Source organism: Kryptolebias marmoratus, linkage group LG20 (genome assembly GCF_001649575.2).
Source record: "Kryptolebias marmoratus isolate JLee-2015 linkage group LG20, ASM164957v2, whole genome shotgun sequence".
NCBI lineage: Eukaryota > Metazoa > Chordata > Actinopteri > Cyprinodontiformes > Rivulidae > Kryptolebias > Kryptolebias marmoratus.
In genome coordinates this window covers 20,396,475-20,415,960 of record NC_051449.1, presented here as the reverse complement: position 1 = coordinate 20,415,960, position 19,486 = coordinate 20,396,475, and the positions used below count along the sequence as shown (strand labels likewise).

At 42.8% G+C, this 19,486-nt stretch overlaps 3 protein-coding genes across 3 annotated transcripts in view; 2 read left to right on the top strand and 1 right to left on the bottom strand.

Annotated features, from left to right (window-relative positions):
- Nucleotides 1–1,562, top strand: part of gpbp1l1 (GC-rich promoter binding protein 1-like 1) — a 12,611-nt gene extending 11,049 nt beyond the window's left edge. Inside the window, exon 12 of the mRNA XM_017420149.3 lies at nt 908–1,562. Coding sequence (XP_017275638.1) covers nt 908–1,078 — 171 coding nt within the window. The 3' untranslated portion in view covers nt 1,079–1,562. The remainder of the gene's footprint in view (nt 1–907) is intronic.
- Nucleotides 1,563–2,953: 1,391 nt separating this feature from the next.
- LOC108238217 (histone-binding protein N1/N2-like) lies at nt 2,954–11,381 on the bottom strand. The gene is made up of 13 exons (XM_017420165.3): nt 11,277–11,381; nt 11,018–11,176; nt 9,459–9,539; nt 9,269–9,375; nt 8,905–9,165; nt 8,764–8,831; nt 7,176–7,252; nt 7,030–7,103; nt 6,688–6,876; nt 6,438–6,604; nt 4,722–4,784; nt 3,520–3,576; nt 2,954–3,258 (listed from the first exon to the last, which is right to left on the bottom strand). The coding sequence occupies exons 2-13, from the start codon at nt 11,116–11,118 to the stop codon at nt 3,133–3,135; spliced, it is 1,371 nt and encodes a 456-aa protein (XP_017275654.1). The 5' UTR covers nt 11,119–11,176; nt 11,277–11,381; the 3' UTR covers nt 2,954–3,132.
- Nucleotides 11,382–16,164: 4,783 nt separating this feature from the next.
- On the top strand, nt 16,165–18,968 carry prdx1 (peroxiredoxin 1). Its single transcript, XM_017420157.3, has 6 exons — nt 16,165–16,305; nt 17,378–17,495; nt 17,606–17,759; nt 17,872–17,994; nt 18,110–18,240; nt 18,449–18,968. The coding sequence occupies exons 2-6, from the start codon at nt 17,390–17,392 to the stop codon at nt 18,529–18,531; spliced, it is 597 nt and encodes a 198-aa protein (XP_017275646.1). The 5' UTR covers nt 16,165–16,305; nt 17,378–17,389; the 3' UTR covers nt 18,532–18,968.
- The last annotated feature ends 518 nt before the right edge of the window (nt 18,969–19,486 follow it).

The following is a 19,486-nucleotide window of genomic DNA, read 5'->3' as shown; positions in this document are numbered from 1 at the left end:
GGGGGGGGTTAAGGATGCAAGACGTCTGCACTCAGGCTGTGCTGGTTATTATCAGGCTACAGCATGGTGGAGGTGTGTCCATGACGTGGGGCCTGTGTGTACCACCGTGGCCTGGCTGTAGAAAATGCCAAACTCCACCACCTCCATCACACCCCACACTTCTAGTCCCGCCGCTCCTCCTGCCATAACCAATAGGATGGTGTTACACTCTCACCACATGGCTGCAGCGACCAATCCGTGCGCTCCGTGTGCCAGTAAACGCCACCGATCCTTCCTTTTATTTTCAATTCTTGTTTTGGACGCAAAGCAAGAAGCACTTGTCCTCATCGGGGTCAGAGCCGCTGGTCGAGGAAGGAAGAAGGGTGGAAAGAAGGGTGGATGTGGTCGACGTTCGGCACCGGAAACCCCTTCACCTGTTCCTGGGACCAGCACCCCCTGCAGGCCGGCCTCGGTACCGGTTTACAGCCGTGGAAACAAATGGGACTCAAAAACAAAAACGCCCCCAGATCGTTTTTCTCATACGCCCAGTTGTAGTTAGTTAAATACAACATGGCGGCGCCCATAAACTGGGACATGTTGGCTTTAATTTTGACCAACAGAAGGAGACAGAGATACTTTGTTCATCTTTTTTCTGTGTGGATGGTATAGATGAGGTACCGTCGCGCTAAAGTGACGAGATCTTCAGGGGCGGAGCTGCATCCTGATCCGGTCTGAGGGGCGTGTCAGGGTGGAGGTGGTAGTCTCGGTGGGTCCTGCTGGCACGTAGCGCGAGCGCAGCCGCATTGCGTTGGGCTTCACAAAGAAGGAGGTGTTCATCCAGTGTGACGTGGGCCTCAGTCAGACTAGGCGCGGAGGAGAATGGCTCGTAACTAACCCACGCGTTCGACGTCTGCATTCTTTCGATCAGCTTAAGAAGAACGGCGTGCAAAGAAACGGGTTCCTCCCGAGGACGCGGGGCGTGACCCTCCACTTCACCCCCTGGAGGAGTGTGGCGGAGGCGCACGTCGAGGAGGGCTCCGAGTCCGAAACCAGTAGCAGCAGCCAGACTTCGGATGACGACGACTGCATCAAATCCTAACACGGCTTCATGGAACAAAACCCCCAACAACAACAGAGCAGCCAACACCACATCCCAGCAAAAGCAACCCCCTCTTCTTCTCTCATCTTTGGTTTTTTTTTTTTTTTTTTTTTAGATCACCATTTTGAGTTTCTTGATTTTTTTTTTTTTCTTTCTCTCTTTTCTTCATTCTTGCACAAGGGGAAAACCAATCATATCCCAGTGAAGGGGGAGATTCCTGCTTTGCCAGACGTTGTTTTCCCTGCGTTTCCTCCTTCACTGCAGTCTTTGACCTCTGACCCTCCCCCCCACCCTCTTCCTTTTTGTTTTTTTTTTTCTTCCTCGCTTTATGGAACTGAAGTGTTCATCAAGAAAAGAAGGGCAATGAATGCACACTTGATTCTGCTTTAAACAGACTAACTCATTTCATTGATGATGCTGATGACACATTATTAATGATATTAATAAAAGTTTGTCCTGACAAGCTGATCCGGTTCACTATAAATCTTGCCTCCTGTGGTGTTTCACCTGCACCTCATTTCAGATTTTAGATGAGCGGAAACACAATGCCAGGTGAGAACTGACTTATTTCATTTTTTTTTTTTAACTTCCCTTGTCTGAACCCTTTTAGAAATTGTTTTTTCCACGGTTGAAAATTTGGTCTTGAAATGAAAGGTGATACGTTGTTTTCCCCTGTAGGTACAAAAAACATGGAAATGCGGTGAAAGTTGATGATGAGAACTCAAAATCTACACTTTTATCGTTTTCTGTTAATATTTAATCGTCACATTAGCTCTTTAGGATGAACACTCCACTGTCTGTGGACAATTACTAAATTAATAACCCTTAATCATCATAGAAAAGGTCACAGCTGGACACCTCGTGGGTTGGGGATGATCCCTATTGATTTCAAGGTCAGGAGGTTTGTGAAAACCTTCTCTGTGCTCCAACTTTAGACGTATATATTCCTGCTTTGGGCTGATTCCTCTGACAGCGTATCGTACTGATAATTGTTTAATTCACGTGTTCACTCATCAGTTTGTCAGGACTGGAATTAAGCGTTTCCGTTGTGAACCCTCCTGGTTCTAAATGTTACCCCGATGAGACGTATTTATTTAAAAGGACAAATCCAAATCTAGCCTCTTAAGGTTTCAGACCTTTTCCTGAGCCCTGAACTGAAGCAGCAAACTACACCGGAGGATTTTCTGCTGTCTGTCTTTACAAGTCCTCTCAGTTTCAGGTCTCCTGTTGGTCCACTCTAGGACATTCAGTCCCTCCTGTGTGTCCTCTCTGTGTGCTTTGGGTTGTCACGTTGGTCCAGTCTGTGGGACGACCTTCTCCCAACCCTGCCCCACAGCATGATACTGCCACCACCATGCTTTACTGTGGGGATGGTGCTGAGCAGCGGTCGGCCGGATTTCTTCCAGACGTAAAGATTAGAACTGAGGTGAATCGGGTCCATCTGGACCTTCGTCCCATCACAGGACTTCTGAGGCTCGAATTGACCATCCGGTTCCTGGTCCTGGGTGCTGCTGGAGGAACCGTAACTGATCGTAGCATCAGGCTGTCATGAAGCCACTGTCTGCAGACAGAGGGGGTGGTTTGTGTGATGAGGTCACCTCCCGGCCAAATCAGGTGAAATCACTGTTTTCCATAACTTTCTGAACATCTCAGTTTTGACATTTGTAGGACAATCCTGTTTTTATACCACCCTAAGCTAAGCAATAAAGTGAATCTGACTTATTTCTTTGGAAACAAAAAACATCATTACACGAAGCTTTTAGTTTCAGTCTTACTTCAGTTTGATCCACCTTCCCTGGAATATCAACTTTAACTGTTGAACATTTTACTGTATCTGTTAAATATTCGACTCCTGATCAGTAAGCAGTGAGAAACTTCAAGGTCTATCAGTCTTTATTCAACTTTAACAGGTTACATTTGTGAACAAACATGCATAGAAAACCTATTTACAAACAGCAAAGTGTAAAAGCTTCAGGGGAGTGAAGGTGTGCCAACAACCAGAACGTGTGGAACGGACTGAACTCTGAGTTGATTCGCTGACAGGACGGGACACCTTATGTGGCCACCTCCATCTTGTCTCCATTGGCTTTGTGAAGCCCGTTGGTGTGAGGCTCCTGACCGTCGTCCTGCTTCACCCTCTTCGTGTTCGCCTCCTTCACTGGACTCTCCTCTGGTTTCCTCTGAAACGCGTCACACTTCAGAGTTAGTTTACAAATTAAAGAATGCATGTCACCCGGTAGCTCAGCTACTACCACACCTGGTTTAACTCAGGTTCTGAGGTGGCCAGTTTTCTTTGCTACAGTTAATTAGCTGTGGCATCCATCTTAACCAGGTTGACTCCAAAGGTCAATCAGTTGCAGATGTACATCCCGTAATTACTATTAAAATCTGACCAGTGACTGATATTTGGCTAACGCACACACACAAACAGCTGAACTCACCTTCTTTCTGACCAGGTGGGAGATGTCAGACACTGGAGCTGTGGTTGTCGAGTTTACCTGATGAACATAAAAACTATCAGACCCACTCTTTTTTTAAATTAAAACGGTTTAAGAAAAGACAAACAAAGTATTTAAATTAAAAAAGACATTTCAGCCATTCTGAAGCAGGGTTCTGTGCTAAAGTTGTAAATGATGACATCTTACCTGCTGTAGATACGTAGCTCTTTGAACAACCTCAGGTTTGGAGAAACAATTTAATTTTCACCAGACTGATGAGCTAAATCAGGGGTGGGCAGCCCTGGTCCTCGAGGGCCACCATCCTGCATGTTTGACTTATTTTTCTGCTCCAACACACCTGATTTGAACCAATGGGTGATTGTCAGGCTTCTGCAGAACATGAAGAGGTGATTTAACCACTGAATCAGGTGTGTTGGAGCAGAGAAACAAGTAAACATGCAGGATGGTGGCCCTCGAGGACCAGGGTTGCAGTAATTTTCAAACAGCTCCCGTCTCTAAAATCTCGCTGCGGTTCATGTTTAATAAACCTTCACATCATTACTTTTGTAAAACGAGGTTCTTCAGGCAGAAATGTGCAGCTGCTGCCACCATTTTTGCTTGGGGGAAAAAAAAGAGAAAAAAAACCCACCCAAGAATCCCTTGTAAAGAATCCAGTCATGGAGAACAGACAGCGTGAAGGTCTACGAAACCACGTTTGTGTAAATGTTTTATTTATCTGAGTCATTATAAAGACGCCAACAATCCATTTTGGTCTTAGCTAAAATCAGACTATTAGCTCATCAGTCCGGTCAGAAACGAACCATTTTCCTAAACCGAAGCTGCTCTGCAACAGGTAAGATATTAACTGCTCATATTTCACACAGAACGCTAAGATGTCTGACCCCGTCCTTCTAAAACGTTTCAACATTTAGATCAGCTGCTGCTTTGATTTGCAGAGGCATCTTTTTGCTGTTAAAACACGATAAATCAAAATTACTTTCCGTGCCGTGTAACGTCTCAGAGTTCTGGACAGTTTTAGTTTCAACAGGATGTTTTTCTACGCGGTCGTTTAAAGAATCTGGATCTCCTCAGAGCATCGGCTGGTTCCACAACATGTTGCAGGCGGGAGGCTTACGGCCATTTGTTTAGTTTAAATCCGGGAAGTGACCTCTTATTTCAGCCAGGCAGGGTATTTAAAAACTTACTGCTGAACTGGATGAAGAGTCGCTGTTTACAGAAGTTCCAGGGAACGCCGAAGAACTTTCGTCCTGAAGGAGAGAAATTAGTTACTGAGTGGGAAAAACATGTTCCTGACCTCAGGCTCAGACAGAATCCCTTAAAGGAGCGCTGAGGACTGAAATAATGAGGAACGTTTGGCAGTTTTAGTATTTTCCTGCATTGTAGCAAAAGTCCCACAAACTTTATTCTTACAACTCTTTCTTCTTTTATAAAACGGCTTCAAATAAAAGAATCTCTAGAGGTAAAGGTTAGTACAGGGGACATTTTTAAATCCTATTTTAGAGTCAGAAAACCTGCAAACATCGAGTCACAATCAGGCCGTTTCATGGTTTTTAGTGATGGGCTGTTTGATTCATTTGGCCCGAGTCATGTGATCGAAAGCACTGAAACACGTGACTGCTTTGGTCACCGAATCAGAAGGATTCTTGGCGTTTCGGTGAAATGTAATGAACCAGCGAATGAGGACGTTCTGCAGAGTGGGTATACTTTGAACCTTTACACGTGTGTGTGTGTGAAAAACAAAATATCTGGTTGAATAATTCTGAATTGTTTAAAAAAAAAATAAAGCATCGGTAACCATTAATGTCATATTGTCTTGAATTTGGACAAACAGACTCAGTCCCTGCACTCTGCAATAAATCCTCTTCCTAAAAACACAGCTGTTCAGAAGCACTTCTACTCCCAGGAAAAATACTAAATGCACGCAATTTAGAATATGATCTCAGCTAATATAACCTGGGACCTGCAGCGTTATTCCACACTAGTATTGTTGTAAATGAGATATTACAGTTTTATCTGTTATATTTAGAAATGTCGAGAATTTACAAGCAGTGGGTGAACATGCCAGGGCACAGGTTTAACCATTATAATTATTTATTCATCAAACAACCAGAACTGTATTCTTTTACCCACAATCCTCCACACTGACAGCCTGGTATCAGACAGAAATGTCACCTGATATTAAACACCAAGGATGAAGACGCTCATTTCAGGCTGGACTTTTAGCTGCTGTTTGTACTTTTGGCCACCAGATGTCACTAAAGAGGGCGGTGTTGAAAAGCTGAGCGATGAACCCCGCTTTATTTGGCCATCACTGGGAATAAAACGCTTCGACGCTCAGAGGCTGTGGAGGCAGGACTTTAAAATAAGGGGAGTGATGAATCACAGGGAGGACCATTTTATTACTGGGGGGTCAAACTCTGTTACACAACAAGACCAAATAACTTAGAGCCGTTCTCAGATTTTCAACCTTAAATACGTACAGGTTGACCTTGGATACTAACAACTAATGTACTGTAGGTCTGACATCTGGCTGCATGTCGATTTGTCCCATTTGGACGTCCAGTTGATCTTTCCACAAGAGAAAAAAAACTAGAAACTTAAACTTCACATCTGGCTAATTGCTAAATCATGTTTGTATTTTGTTAAAAAAAAAAAAACTGAGCATGTTTACTACAATCTGCCACAGATTGGCCAGTTTTAATACATAGAAAATATCTTTTGGCCAGGAGAAATTATGACAGGAGGCAGATCTGGGCCTTCACTTTGACACGTTTTAGTCAAATATTACATTAGATTATTCTGTTCTAATTCTTGTTTAGAGGAGGACGTTCAGCCTTGTATAAAACGGCTTCTTATAAAGTCCAGACGTATGACGTCTTCAGGAAGGGTTGTGAACTCACCAGAACAGCCTTCACAGCCTCAGCAGCAGCTGTCTTCAGGCCTTCAGCGGCATCCTCCACCTTCTCCTGGATCTCTGGCAGCAGCACCTTCAGCTCCTCCAGCTCCTTCCTCTCGTCGGGCAGAGCCTCCGGACCTTCAGCTTCGTCCAGCAGCGCCTGCAGCTTCTCTGAAAGGCAGAGAGCGGGACGTGTTAGCGCCGCAGCTCGGGACGCGCCCAACAGCGAGCGTACAGACGCCAGCGGCGCTCACCCAGCCTGCTTTTTATGACACGGATGGAGTTGTTGAGCGCCTCGACGGCCTCGCTGTACTGAAGGTTCAGGCTGTAGGTCACACCCAGCTGGTAGTGAGTCTCAGCCAGCAGGCGGCTGTCGGACTCCAGGTGCTTCAGCTGCAGCTTCAGACATTCCTGGAAATCCTCAAGAGCCTGTGTGTAATTTCCTGAGAGCAGAGGAGTAACTTTGCAATTTAAAGCTGGTAAAACACCCTTCGTGGACCAACATGCTCCACAGCAACACAAGGAGAGGATTAGAAACAAGATATTAATGTACTGATCGTGTTGAAAGTCAAACTGGAGTTTTGTTTAGCTTCTACCTGACTCAGCAGAAACTTCACCCAACTTCAGGTGGGTCTGAGCCGCCATCAGCTGCTCCTCCTTCGCATCTTTCCTGGTGGGCAGAACATGAAAGTTAAAACCTGCGGATTGTCTAATGTGAGCTCAGTCCTCGTGTCGGTCTTACCTTTTGTAGATGACTTTAGCGACTTCTAGCATCTCCCAGGCCAGCTGCAGGTTCCCCACCTCCTCATCCTCACTGTCCTGTGAGGAGGAAGAACAAATGTAGGATTTAAAACCTGGGAACGTGTTCAGCCGAGGTGCAACGAGACTCACATCACAAGACAAAATACTGGGTCCACAGGAACAAGAAAAAAACCCTTTATAAGCACGTATGTACAGCAGCAGCCTCTACAGCTGTTGACTTCATCCTCCAGGAGACGTCAAAGTCGGCTCTCAGTCACAAGGCTGAATGACAAAAGTTGCATCATTTTGTTCTCATGGCAGCTTCATCCACACAAGGCCCTGGCTGAACTTTTACTTGGTTTGCGTCAAGTATCGTGTGATTGGTCAGAAGTTGTTGTGGGCGTGTTTATGTGGAAGAGCCGGTGAGCTTTGATGGAGACATTTTGTTTCCGCTGCTCCTCTGAGAAGCAGCTGTCAGAAAATACAGCCGTCTTTACGACTGTTCCAGCAAAACTTAGAAACCTGTGAAGTTAAAAAGACGGCAGAGACACAGGCGGCTCTCTGTGGCTGCGACCGTCTCTGTCTGGTCACGATAAGGAATGCAAACATCTGTACAAGGACAGGAAGCCGGCAGGAAGAAACCTGTTTTAACGCTGGAGGAGGAGCTTTGAGTAGAGCGTCTCGTGGACGATGAATGGTGTGTGAATACCAGTGTTTCACAACCACGTGACCTGGAGTACGACGGACGCTTAATAATTTCCTTGTACTTGTTGCAACAACGATAAAGCTTATCTTTTGTCAGAAACTCGACTGACTGGTCCCTCCTGTCTGACTTCTAACTATACACGACCTTTGAACTTCTCATTAAACCTGAGGGGTAGGGCTAATTAAGTTTATTTTTCCACGAAGGCACAAAATTAAATAAAACATGATTAAAGGTCAACCTTTTATATATTTTTTTAACATAATTTGCCATGTTTTTCAGATGTCTAATGTCAAAGTATTCATACAATGATATCAAATATATAGTTTTTATTAATATATCTTCTTTATTAGTCAGAGCAAACAGTTCACTGGAAAGATTTTAAGAACTTAAAGTCATGTCTTTCAAATCATCTTTTTAATCACTCTTAGTTTCTAATTAAAACATTTTAAGGTCGTCAAAACAGCTTCAAAATCCCTGAAAGATTCAAACAGCTGTCTACATTTATCCCTAAATTATTATTTTTTTAAATTTATCTCTTTCTCTAGACAGTCAGGACACAGAATGCCATAGAGTCAAATCTTGCGACAGCTCACCTTAAAGCTCTGATTGACTCTTTTCCCTCTCAACTCAAACTATTATTTTTTGTTTTCTCAGCTTCAAAGTTAGTAAATTACAGTACGAACTGAGCACTGAGTCTGATCTGAGACTCTTCCTCTCAGCACGTAGCTGCAGAGCGTGTGGTCCTAGTGCCTGACGGTTTAAACTGCTGCTGAACGAGTTAAAATGATGGAGACTGCTTCAGTGATAATTCCTCCAGACGAGGGGGGTGGAGGATCAGACCTCTGTTGATCAAGAGACATTTAAGATCTGAAACTATTAGTACCTTCTCAGCAGTGGCATCGCCTTCCCCCTGCTCTTCTGCATCTCCACCTTCCTCCTCCTCCTCGTTGCCTGAAAAGTAAAATTCAAGTTAGAAAAGTTCAGAGGACCATCCTGAACAAAATTCTGCAGGTTAAAGACTCACTTCCTGTCTCCTCTTTGTTGGCAGATTCGTCCTCCTTCGTTGGTTCCTCTTCACTCTCAGTCTTGCTTTCCTTCTCCTCAGTTTCTGATTTCTTCTCACCATCTTCGGCCTCTTCTTCATCGCCTACCTTCTCTGTTTTTTGTTGTTCATCTGCAGCCTCCGAGCTTCCAGCCCTCCCCTCAGCATCCTCACCCTGCTTCTCCTGGACCTTCTCTGCCATGGCGTCGTACACCTGGACCCTCAGCTCGTCTCTGGTCTTCTCTAGGAGGAGCGAAACAAACAGTCAGGAGGAGGTTTCTGAATGCAGCACAAGCCCACGCAGATCGATGGAAACCATTAGTCCCGTAAAAGATGATTTTCTCACCATCAATGCTTTCTGTGCTCTCAACGTTGGAATCATTGGGTTTTTCTTCATCCTCATCTTCTTCGGGGACTCCATCCAAAGCGTTTCCCAGAACTGAGTTCTCCATCCTAAAAATGACAGATTGGAATATAAGACCCACCTACTTACTCAACCACACACAGTCTCAGGGTGATGAGGCTCCTGATCGTACCGAGCCAGGTCCAGCAGTGCTTTCCCGCACCAGAAGAAGGCCTCTCCACACTCATCTGCTGTCTCTCCATACGTTTTAGCTCTGAAATGAAGACAAACCGGGCTTTGCTGTCAGATTATCAGAATTAAAGCAGCATCTTCAAGCTATAGAGTGCAGGTGTCAACCATTTTGAAGACATAGGAAGCATTCAAGTCGCCTGTTGAACTCATCTTTAAAGCATCAATTTACACCGCAGAGATGGAAAACTACTGCAGAGGTTGCCCAAATCTGATCACTAAAAAAACAAAAACCCAAAAACAATTATATTCCCTTGCTGGGAATTGAAGCTATGAGATCTGTTTATGAAGCTGCCTTGTTTTAATTTTTGAACCAGAGTCTGTGCACTAGAGGTGTGGGGCTTTAAGCTCCGCCCACTCCACAGTCATGGCATCACATGGCCTTTCACTTAAGCATAAAATAACTAATAACCGCTAAATGTGATAGAAAAACAAACAGACCAGCAAGGCAAGCTTCAACACCTGACAGAAGGCCAATGTCTTGTTTGCGTGTGAGAGTGTGTGTGTGTGTGNCCAAACTTTTCTCTCTCTGGAAATTGAAGCATGCAGGACCCCATTTATGGAATCTGCCATGTTGTATGAGGGGGCGGGGCTTAAAACTTGTACTAGGACCAGCTGACAGGGAAGCTGGTTCTGTTCCAGATTCCTGTTGGAGGTCTCAACTTCTTTCATGATCAGTGCTTAAAACTAAATAATAAAACTAGCACTAGTCATGGACCCAGAAGCTCTGAGCCAGCTTTCAAAGGAGTAGTACCAAGTCAGAGCCCAAAGAACCAACCCAACCCGTCACTGATCTGCTGCAGTCACATAATGAACAGACATCCAGCAGCAGTGAGTTCATTTGGTGTCTGAAAGGCCTCCTTAATACAAGCGCCATCCAAACTTTCCTCCTCCTGGTTTTACCTGCAACAACGAGCTGCTGGACAAAGTGTTTTGGTTTTCCAGCCTCTGAGCCAAACAAAGGAGGGAATGCAATTATAGGATGAAACCCTGCGTGATTTCCATCCCCTGACGTGACGTTGTTCACACCTGCTGCGCACTCAGCACTTTCAAACACACCTATGTGATGCTTTTTTTCTTTATTTTCACATTTTTACAAACCGTCTCTGTACTTTATACCAGTTTTGACGAGGTCATGGTTGTTCTTTTCGCCAAAAACACTCCAAAAGTAACCACTTTGTTATTATCACTGCCTGTACCTGTACCTCCAAAATGGCGGAGCATCCGGGACGTCTGGGTTTTGATGACGTCAGTGGAAGCAAAACAAAATAAAGTTCAACTGGGAAATTTTAAAACTGTGTTGATAAAGTTAAATTAGACCTTTTAGGATAAAGATTTAGCCATGCCGGCTGCTTTAATTTGCATGATCCTAAACACTTGTGTTGATTTATCAGCAGTGGTCTCACCTTCAGGGGACTAATGTCTTAAAATTAAACATAAATAAATTAATTTTTCTAGCCTTCGCCTTAAATATATTTTTTGTTCGTCCATCGGTGCACTCACAGCAGGTCGCAGGCCTCCTGCAGGGCGCTCACCGCCTCCACCACCTTCCCCGTCACCAGGTACTTCTTCCCGGCGCCGACCAGCTTGTTGGCCTCCTCCATGTTAGCGACCGCGGCCGGAGAGAAGACAAAAGGTCCGCTGAGTTGAGCCGCAGAAGCGCTAAAACGACCAGAGCGAGCCCACACATGAAGAGACACGTTAAATGTTGATAAAAAATTATAAAAGACGCGAGTTAAAGAGTTGAACCACGGCTACAAACCTTGAGGCAGAAACACCTGGGGGGGGAGAAGTCCTGCAGGATGAACCACGGGGAAGCTGCTCGCGCGCTGTTGTTTCAATTCAGCGCGAACTGCGCATGCGCTTTCACTCACAAGCGCGGGAGATTTCTTAAAGGCACAGTGGCCGGAAATACAGAGAGTGTTGATTTTCAGCCATGCAGGACATCCAAAAATAAAAACAAAAAACTGGACTCTATTCTGTAGCGAATTTCAACTACGGAATAGAAGCCCTGTTGTTTCGTTTCCTATTTGCATTTTCCAGAGCCACAGACTTTTTTCCCCATATTTTTTTCTGTCTTTTCTTCTCCATTTAGGCTGTTTCTGTTTAAACCAAGCTTTATTTAACACAAATGGAAGCTATAAACACACAGACATGATAATAGTAAGGAATTATATCACAGTTAATTGAAAAGAGAGAACAAAAAGTCTTATTACTGGGTGTTTTAACTAAACAGCTCAACTAGATGAGTTCAGAAATACACATGCCCATTTGTGTGCTTACAAATAAAACTACAGGAGGTAGATAGTGTCCTAACAGAGATTTAGAATTTTCTTTTTAACAGGACCATAAAGAATGTTTATATTTTCTAACACTTTGTATTTACTAATATAGAACTTTCCTAACAATACAAGAAAGTTGCATTAGAAATATTCACCCTTAACCTCTTTTTTTGTTCCCAAAATCACATTTCTTTGTTTGAAAGCAACAACTTACATGTTCTCCTCTGTGTCATTTGATGAGTGAAGGGATGTAGATGAATTATAGTGAGAAAAGGGCAAAGGTGCCAGTCTCAGCTGGACAACTTCAATCTATGATTCCTTGTGGCACGGCATTAAAAACTGTTCTTCATCATCCATACCTGATAGAACCAGGTGGACAAGGGATTACATTCGCAAAGGCAAGATAAAAGAAGTCTTATGTCAACCGTGTTCAGAGGTGATGTTGACTTTTCTGAGCTTAGAGGCAACCATTATATGATGGAAATGTGGATTGTGGTCACACAAACTAGTATTTCTGATCTTTTAGGTTTCTTTTTATTTTCTAAGAAATGGATGCCTTAAAAAGGAGCATTCAGACCTTCTATCAGCAACAAGTCAGGCTCTGTATATAAGGTCAGATCCGTGTTCTTAGCAAATCATTTGTACTTGTGTGATCAATGCAGAAAAGAGACTTTCGAGCAGCACACGCTGGTTTCAACACCATGCTACCTCCCTACATGTTTCACAGGATATTTTGCTAACAGACAGACACACACACAGAGACATGGGCAAAACCATTACTGCCTGCCTTTCCCTTTCAGCAGCAGACAATAGAAACATCTGTTGATGACCCGTACTGTCACACACTTTAAAAGTGTTTCTAGCAAGAGTGAGGCTTAAAACTGAAACCAAAAATATCAGATTTTATGTGTCTCATAGTTGAAGTGCAGGAATACATGTATATTATTAAAATAAATGAAGTTTTACACTAATCTTCTCGTGTATGTGTATATGTAATGTGAGGTTATCAAAGTGAGTTGTTTATGTTCTGTCGTGTCCTGCTGTGAGTGACGGTCCCTCTGAGCCTCTCCTGATGACTCTCTCGTGTCCCTGTCGTGTCAAGACAAGTCTCAAAACCCCCTGTCACTCCTCACTTTGTCCTTTTAAAGGTCATGGATTTATTTAATATAAATCCCTGTGAATTAGACTGTACATCAGGATGTATCATAACACACAATTCCTAGAAAGCCCGTATAGGTTTACTGTAAACAAAAAGCACTGTAGAAAAAAGTCACATTGTTTTCTTGACTGAAAACATGGTGACTAAACTACTTTAAGGTGCTGCTATCTGGATTTTGTTTTCTTTGAACAACAATGAACTTGTTGTTGTCTTCATTTCCAGTTTCACTGTTGAACCATCGAGATTTTCAATGTTTTTATCCAAATGCAAAATGAAGAAATTACACCAATACTAAATAAAAGCTTAAAAACCTTTACATAATTTCTGAACATACAAGCAAATAAATCTCCTTTTTAGAATGTCAGAGTCTCTATGAAGGGATATTTTGTCTTAAAACAGCTCCAGTATAAAAAGATTTGTAGAGGTTCATTAAGTGCTGTTTTACACTACAGTGATCACTGTCAGTTTAGCAGTACATGGTTATTTACGTAGAATTGTGTGGTTTATTTGCAAGTGCAAACTGCAGCAGCATCTAGCTGTAGCAGCTTCAGAGCAGCACTTCGATTCTTCAGGGATATGTCTTTTTTTTCCCCCAAAAGTGTTGTAGTGTAGTCGTTATAATCTCTTCAGCATAGTCCGAGCAGACCCACTTCTAAAGTGTCTGAAGTCTAGAACACTTTGCTGCTGCTGCTGTTTGTGCACGTAAATAACCACAGAAATATCTGTGAATAACCACGTACCTCGAAACTGACAGCGGCGTAAAGGTTTATAAAATGGCGCTAATTTTTGATGCTGTTTTACGACGACAGAAATCCACTTTGGTTTCAGCTGCGTTTGGACCAGCTGTTAGCTTGTCAGTCCTGTTAGATGCAAACTTTATTTCGCCAAACTGAGGTCGGTGAATGTCTGCAACTGGTAAGATATTAACTGTTACACAGAACCCCACTTCAAAATGGTCAGGATATCCCTTTGAAGCCATTTGAAGACAGGGAGCCAAGACATTCAACGCAACAACCCACTGAATTTATCTTATTCTAAAGTAAGGCACTGTACAGACTGTTTCATAATGAATCTCAAAGATGTGTTAAGTTACTGCTGCTAGTAGAAATACACCTATTTCAACTGTTTTAAGACCCAACATCTGCGATGTGATAGCTCCATGTTTTTGTTCTCTGAGGTTGAATGAAACCAGGAGGATGGCGCCACAAGTGCCCTTCAAACATCCAGCGGCTTTGGAAGCGGCAGCAGAGACTATTCAGTAATTATGAGGATATATTGTGAGACAGGAGATGAACACAGGACAGTGTTTGATCACTAACCCACGGCGGTGCTTCTAAATAGAGGTTATTGTGTGCCTCCCTCTTATCTGGCCCTTGATGCAGCACTATGGCAACAGTGGGCAAAGACATCGCTTTGGTGGCAACAAAAGCAGGAGGAAGGGACAGTGGGGCTGTTTGAGCTGAGAAAGTCCTCCTTTTTACAGGTGACAGGCTGCGCTGAGGGGATATTAGCTGTCAGATTATTATTTTTCTGTCTTTTTAAAGTTCAGGAAGTGTCATTTAAGGTTTGTTGGGGTATCAAAAGTTGCTGTCTTAGAATTTTGGGTCATTTCTTTTAGCCACTTGGTGTGAACAATGACGCTCCAGTTTTGAATAGTTAGCAAATCACTCATCAAAATGTCACATTATGAAGGTGATCGTTAAACAAGAGGGGTTAGCATCAAGAAAAGCATCAGGACACAACCTCCAGGCCGTGGAAATTTAAAGCTTTTATATTACGTAATTAATTATTAGATGCAAAGGAGGGAGTTGAATCCTTCCATCAGTTTATTGTGGAAGTATCTTTTAAAAAACACAAGATTCAATGACCAGGGGACAATTCAGCAACATCTGAATAACTCATAAACAACTAAATTTAATATCAAAAGCGAGGAGATCTCTGTGAAATGCCACTGAATGTGAGATCTCCTGAAAGATATTCTGAGGATGACTCTCGGCTACTACCACACCACGTTTTAGCTCAGCGTCTGTAAAACTGACTGGTACGTCGCCATGTTTGTGTATCTTAAGGTCAGCTGGCCATCTTGAATTGAGCTGACTCAGCTGTCGGCGCACACCTGATAATTACTTTCTGAAAGTTTCGATAAAATCTGTTGACAGGTTTGTGTAAACCTTCGCCAACAGGCTAAACCAAATGAACACACAGGCAAATACATGATTCCCCCTCCAGCTTCGGCGACAGGATGGAATAAACCTCATGGAATCGACACAGAGTTTATTGTTCTAGCCTTTTTGGTGCATTTTGTTTGGGAATTTAACTTCCCTATAAGACACGTGGGAGCTTCACATATGTCGTGTTTGATTCTTTCATATGTGCTTCTGCTTGGACATTTATTAGGGGGGTGCTGCAGCACCTTCTGCACCCTTATCTCCCACTGCCTTCACTACATTTAATACATCACGTTTGTTGAGGGGAATAATACCCTCCAACTCTCTTTAAGTGATCATGAGAGATTGTAACACAGAGTTATTTTGCATATTCTTTATTTTTCTACTTCTTAAAAGGTAAGTGGCGAAATAAGTTGTATCTTTTGGGTTCACCTTTAAAATCAACTTCTTTATCTGCCTGCATGTAACCAGACAATAACAAGTTTAAGTTCTCTTCTTAAAAGCAGTTCAATTAATGTACAAGTCAGCTTGAACAGAAAGCAAAATAAATAAAACTGTGGGCAGCGAGGAGGAAGTGAGGAAGAAAAATAGCCGCTGAAGCTGACTGAATAAGCATGATGTTGCAATAGGATGCTTAGAAAAAAAGGGGAAGTTCCTTATGAAAAGTGATCCACGTTTACAATGGGAAAATAAATTTTACAACCAAATTTAGTGCTTTTCAATGAAACGGCCTCGTGGTTCCAACACACACTTGGTAAAAGTGATGGTTGTCTGTAAAAGGTTAATAATGATGATTCTGTCTCTTGGTGGTTAAAAACCTGGAGGGGAGTGTAATCCTGTAAAACCTGGTCCCTCCAGGGTTTCCAGTGAATAATTCAGTTTAATTTGACTCGGTAATTGACCAGCTATAGAGGGCTGGTTTTAATCAGTCGGCTCTTCCTTCACTTCTTAGGTTAGCAGTTTCACAAGAGCTCACAATCATTCCCAGAAAACAGATAAGGAAATCTGCTAAGTCATGCTGCTCAGCGCGTTTGAGGCTGGACGAGCAGTGAACCCGGGGAGCTGAAATCTCGTTCTGCGCGGAAGTTATCGCGAGATTTCGGCCGCTGTATAAAATCCTCCGATCGCGCTTCAAGCTCCGCACTCTGTTCGTCCGAGGGAGCTGACTTTCTTCTCACTGAGGTATGTCTTTTAAAACACATTAAATGTTTTGTCTCCTCTGTCTGTTTGTTGTGTTAGATGACCTTGTGTTACTCAGGGCGTTCAGGGCAGGAGTTTGTTTTTGTGTGTTTGTGAGGATTCAACAGGTGGTTTCCATCTTCTGGTGAACCTTCAAAAATGATTTCTGCTGCTGGAAACAAAGATGCGACAGGTTCAGTTTCCGCTCACAGACACGGGCTTTAAACAAACTCGACATCTATCGCCACCTCGGCTTCTCTGGACAGGCAAAACTAGTTTTTTTATGAGTTTGCCAAACCCCTGAAAATACAGCTTTAAAGGAAGAAACGCAGCGAAACGAGAGTCTCGTTTCCCATTTGCGGAAACACCTGTGAACCGAGAGGAGAAGTGGAAACACTTCATGTTTCTAGGACTGTGTGCTGAATGCCTGCTTAAAACAGGCCATTCAGTGGCATTTAGTCAGATTGAGTTGTTTTTATGTAGAGAATTGGGTAATAACGAAAACGCCCCCACATAAGTCATCTGTCCTGTAAAGTCCTCATTGTCTATTGTTTTCAAACCTTGTTATGTAATTACAGTGTAAAGCTATTAAAAACACCTCCATCCCATCCCTGCTTGGAACAGATTCGTTGTGTGATGACACATTTTGAGTATTTCGTAACTCTTTTAAAAGCAGATGTAAAAATCTGGAGTTATTACTGATCAGACAGCCAGTGTTTAAAATGTGTAGCTTGTTGGTTTTTATGAAATAAAACGGGAAAAAAGGATTTTGAAGTAGAAATGTGAAAAGAAGGGAAAAGTAGTGCTTTTGTGCATTTTGTCTAAATTAATGTGATTGCTTGTGGTCATTTTTTGGCCCATATTATTTACAGTAAAGTTGATTTTATTTTCATTCTTCTGCAAAAAAGGAAAAAATAAAGAAGAACGTTTCCTGCACCTGCCTAATCGTGTTCGTGGCTTCAGGGGGCTGTTCGCGAACAGATCAATGGTTTCTAAGAGACCTAATTTAATTCTCCACAAAAGGAAAAGTTTAACCTTTAAACTTTAATAGTCACAGAGCCTGTGTTTCTTTCAGTCCGACTGGAAAATGGCTGCAGGGAAAGCGAAGATCGGACACCTGGCCCCGGACTTCACAGCCAAGGCGGTGATGCCAGATGGAGACTTTCAAGACCTGACGCTGTCGGATTACAGAGGTACACCGTCTCTACGTGTTTTATACTGTTAAACTGCTGCTAATTGATTAGAATCCATTAAACCAGTGTATGACAAATTAAATGTCCTGTTGTGTATTTTTCTGATATAGGAAAGTATGTTGTCTTCTTCTTCTACCCCCTGGACTTCACATTCGTGTGTCCGACTGAGATCATCGCTTTCAGCGACGCCGCCGACCAGTTCAGGAAAATAGACTGCGAAGTCATTGCGGCTTCTGTGGACTCTCACTTCTCCCATTTTGCATGGTACCTCACCAGGCTGTTGTCACTCGAACATCCACTGTGATTGATGACTGCGCAGGGTCGCTCTAAGTACTCACTTTTCTGTGTGTGTGTGTGTGTGTGTGTGTTGTTAAAGGACCAACACGCCGCGTAAACAGGGTGGCCTGGGTTCGATGAAGATCCCGCTCGTGTCCGACATACGGCGCACCATCTCCACGGATTACGGTGTGCTGAAGGAGGACGAAGGCATCGCCTACCGGTGGGCTGACCCCATGGGGCGTTAAACATGTTCAAAGACACAAGTGGGAGACTGTGAACATTCGGCTGGGGCTACAAAAATATAGAAACCTTTTTTTGTCCCCCTTTTATGTTAGGGGTCTGTTCATCATTGATGACAAGGGCATTCTGAGACAGATCACCATCAATGACCTCCCGGTTGGACGCTCTGTTGAGGAGACCCTGCGTTTGGTTCAAGCTTTTCAGTTCACCGACAAACACGGAGAAGGTCAGTTACAGCTCTGTCCTGCTTAAAGCAGTGTTATCGCTTTGAATTAAAACTCATATGGAAGTATACTATCATTAGGAAGTTCTGTTGCTTATTTGTTGCTTATTCTGAGCTGTGTGAGGTTTAAACTGCACACACACACGTGTGTCACATTGGAGCGTCTTCATTGTGTACCAGCCAGTACTCATTACAGGCTTATCTTTTTCAGTCTGCCCAGCCGGCTGGAAGCCAGGAAGTGACACCATCAAGCCTGACGTCCAGCAAAGCAAAGATTTCTTCTCCAAGCAGTAATAAAACCAAGGCCAGAGTCTGCTGCCTGCTGTAGGAGATTTCATTTTGTGATTAGATTTCCAATAACAATAAGTCAGCATGTGGTAGGCAGGGTTTTGTGTAGCCCCTGCTTGTAGGGCGAACAGCGCACTCGGACCAAAGTATAATAATTATGTCGTGGTAGTGGAAGCCATGTTTATTTTCTGACTTGTGATTCCTCACTATTGTTACATACAGACATTCATGTCGGCGCTAAGCCAGACCACCTGTACTCAGTAGGTTGGATGTGTATTTTTTTAATACAATAAAGAAGAAAAGTTATTTCATTTGATAAATGTGTTTCAGATTCACCGTTATGTTTTCTAGTATCGACGAAAGAACGTGTTGCTTGTTTTTAAAGCCAGACTTTTCAGATCCACATGGTCAAACGGAATAAAAAAACTGAAGCTCCACGTTGATTTATGTCTACGTTTGAAGGTCTTTAATAATATATACTAAAAACAATGTTCCTCAAGTGGGTATACTTATTATTACAGCACACCTCAGCTTTGAGTACTTTCAGTTCCCCTGATTAACACATGCATGTTTATGCAATACTTCATATTTAATTAAAGGCTTTTATTATCAGCTTAAACCAGAGTTTCCCAAACTTTTCAGCCTCCATCACTCAAAGTGACTGATTACTGTAACACCAACTATCACAGACTGAAGGATAGACATTGCTAATTAAAGAAGGAATAAAAACAAACAGCTTCAACAGTCACTATAGCATTTGTGTTTTAATCCCTTACAGCTATGGCAGAAATATGCCTTTAACAATTAATTTGAAATTGAATTTAATTTCTTCCAACACCTGTTTGAGAACTCAAAATGCCAATTATTCTTTGAATAGCCATTTTTTGTTTGACCAAAATGAAAAATTAAAGTGAACTTGCAAATATTTAATGGTTAGGTTGAGTTTAAATGTTTTAAATGG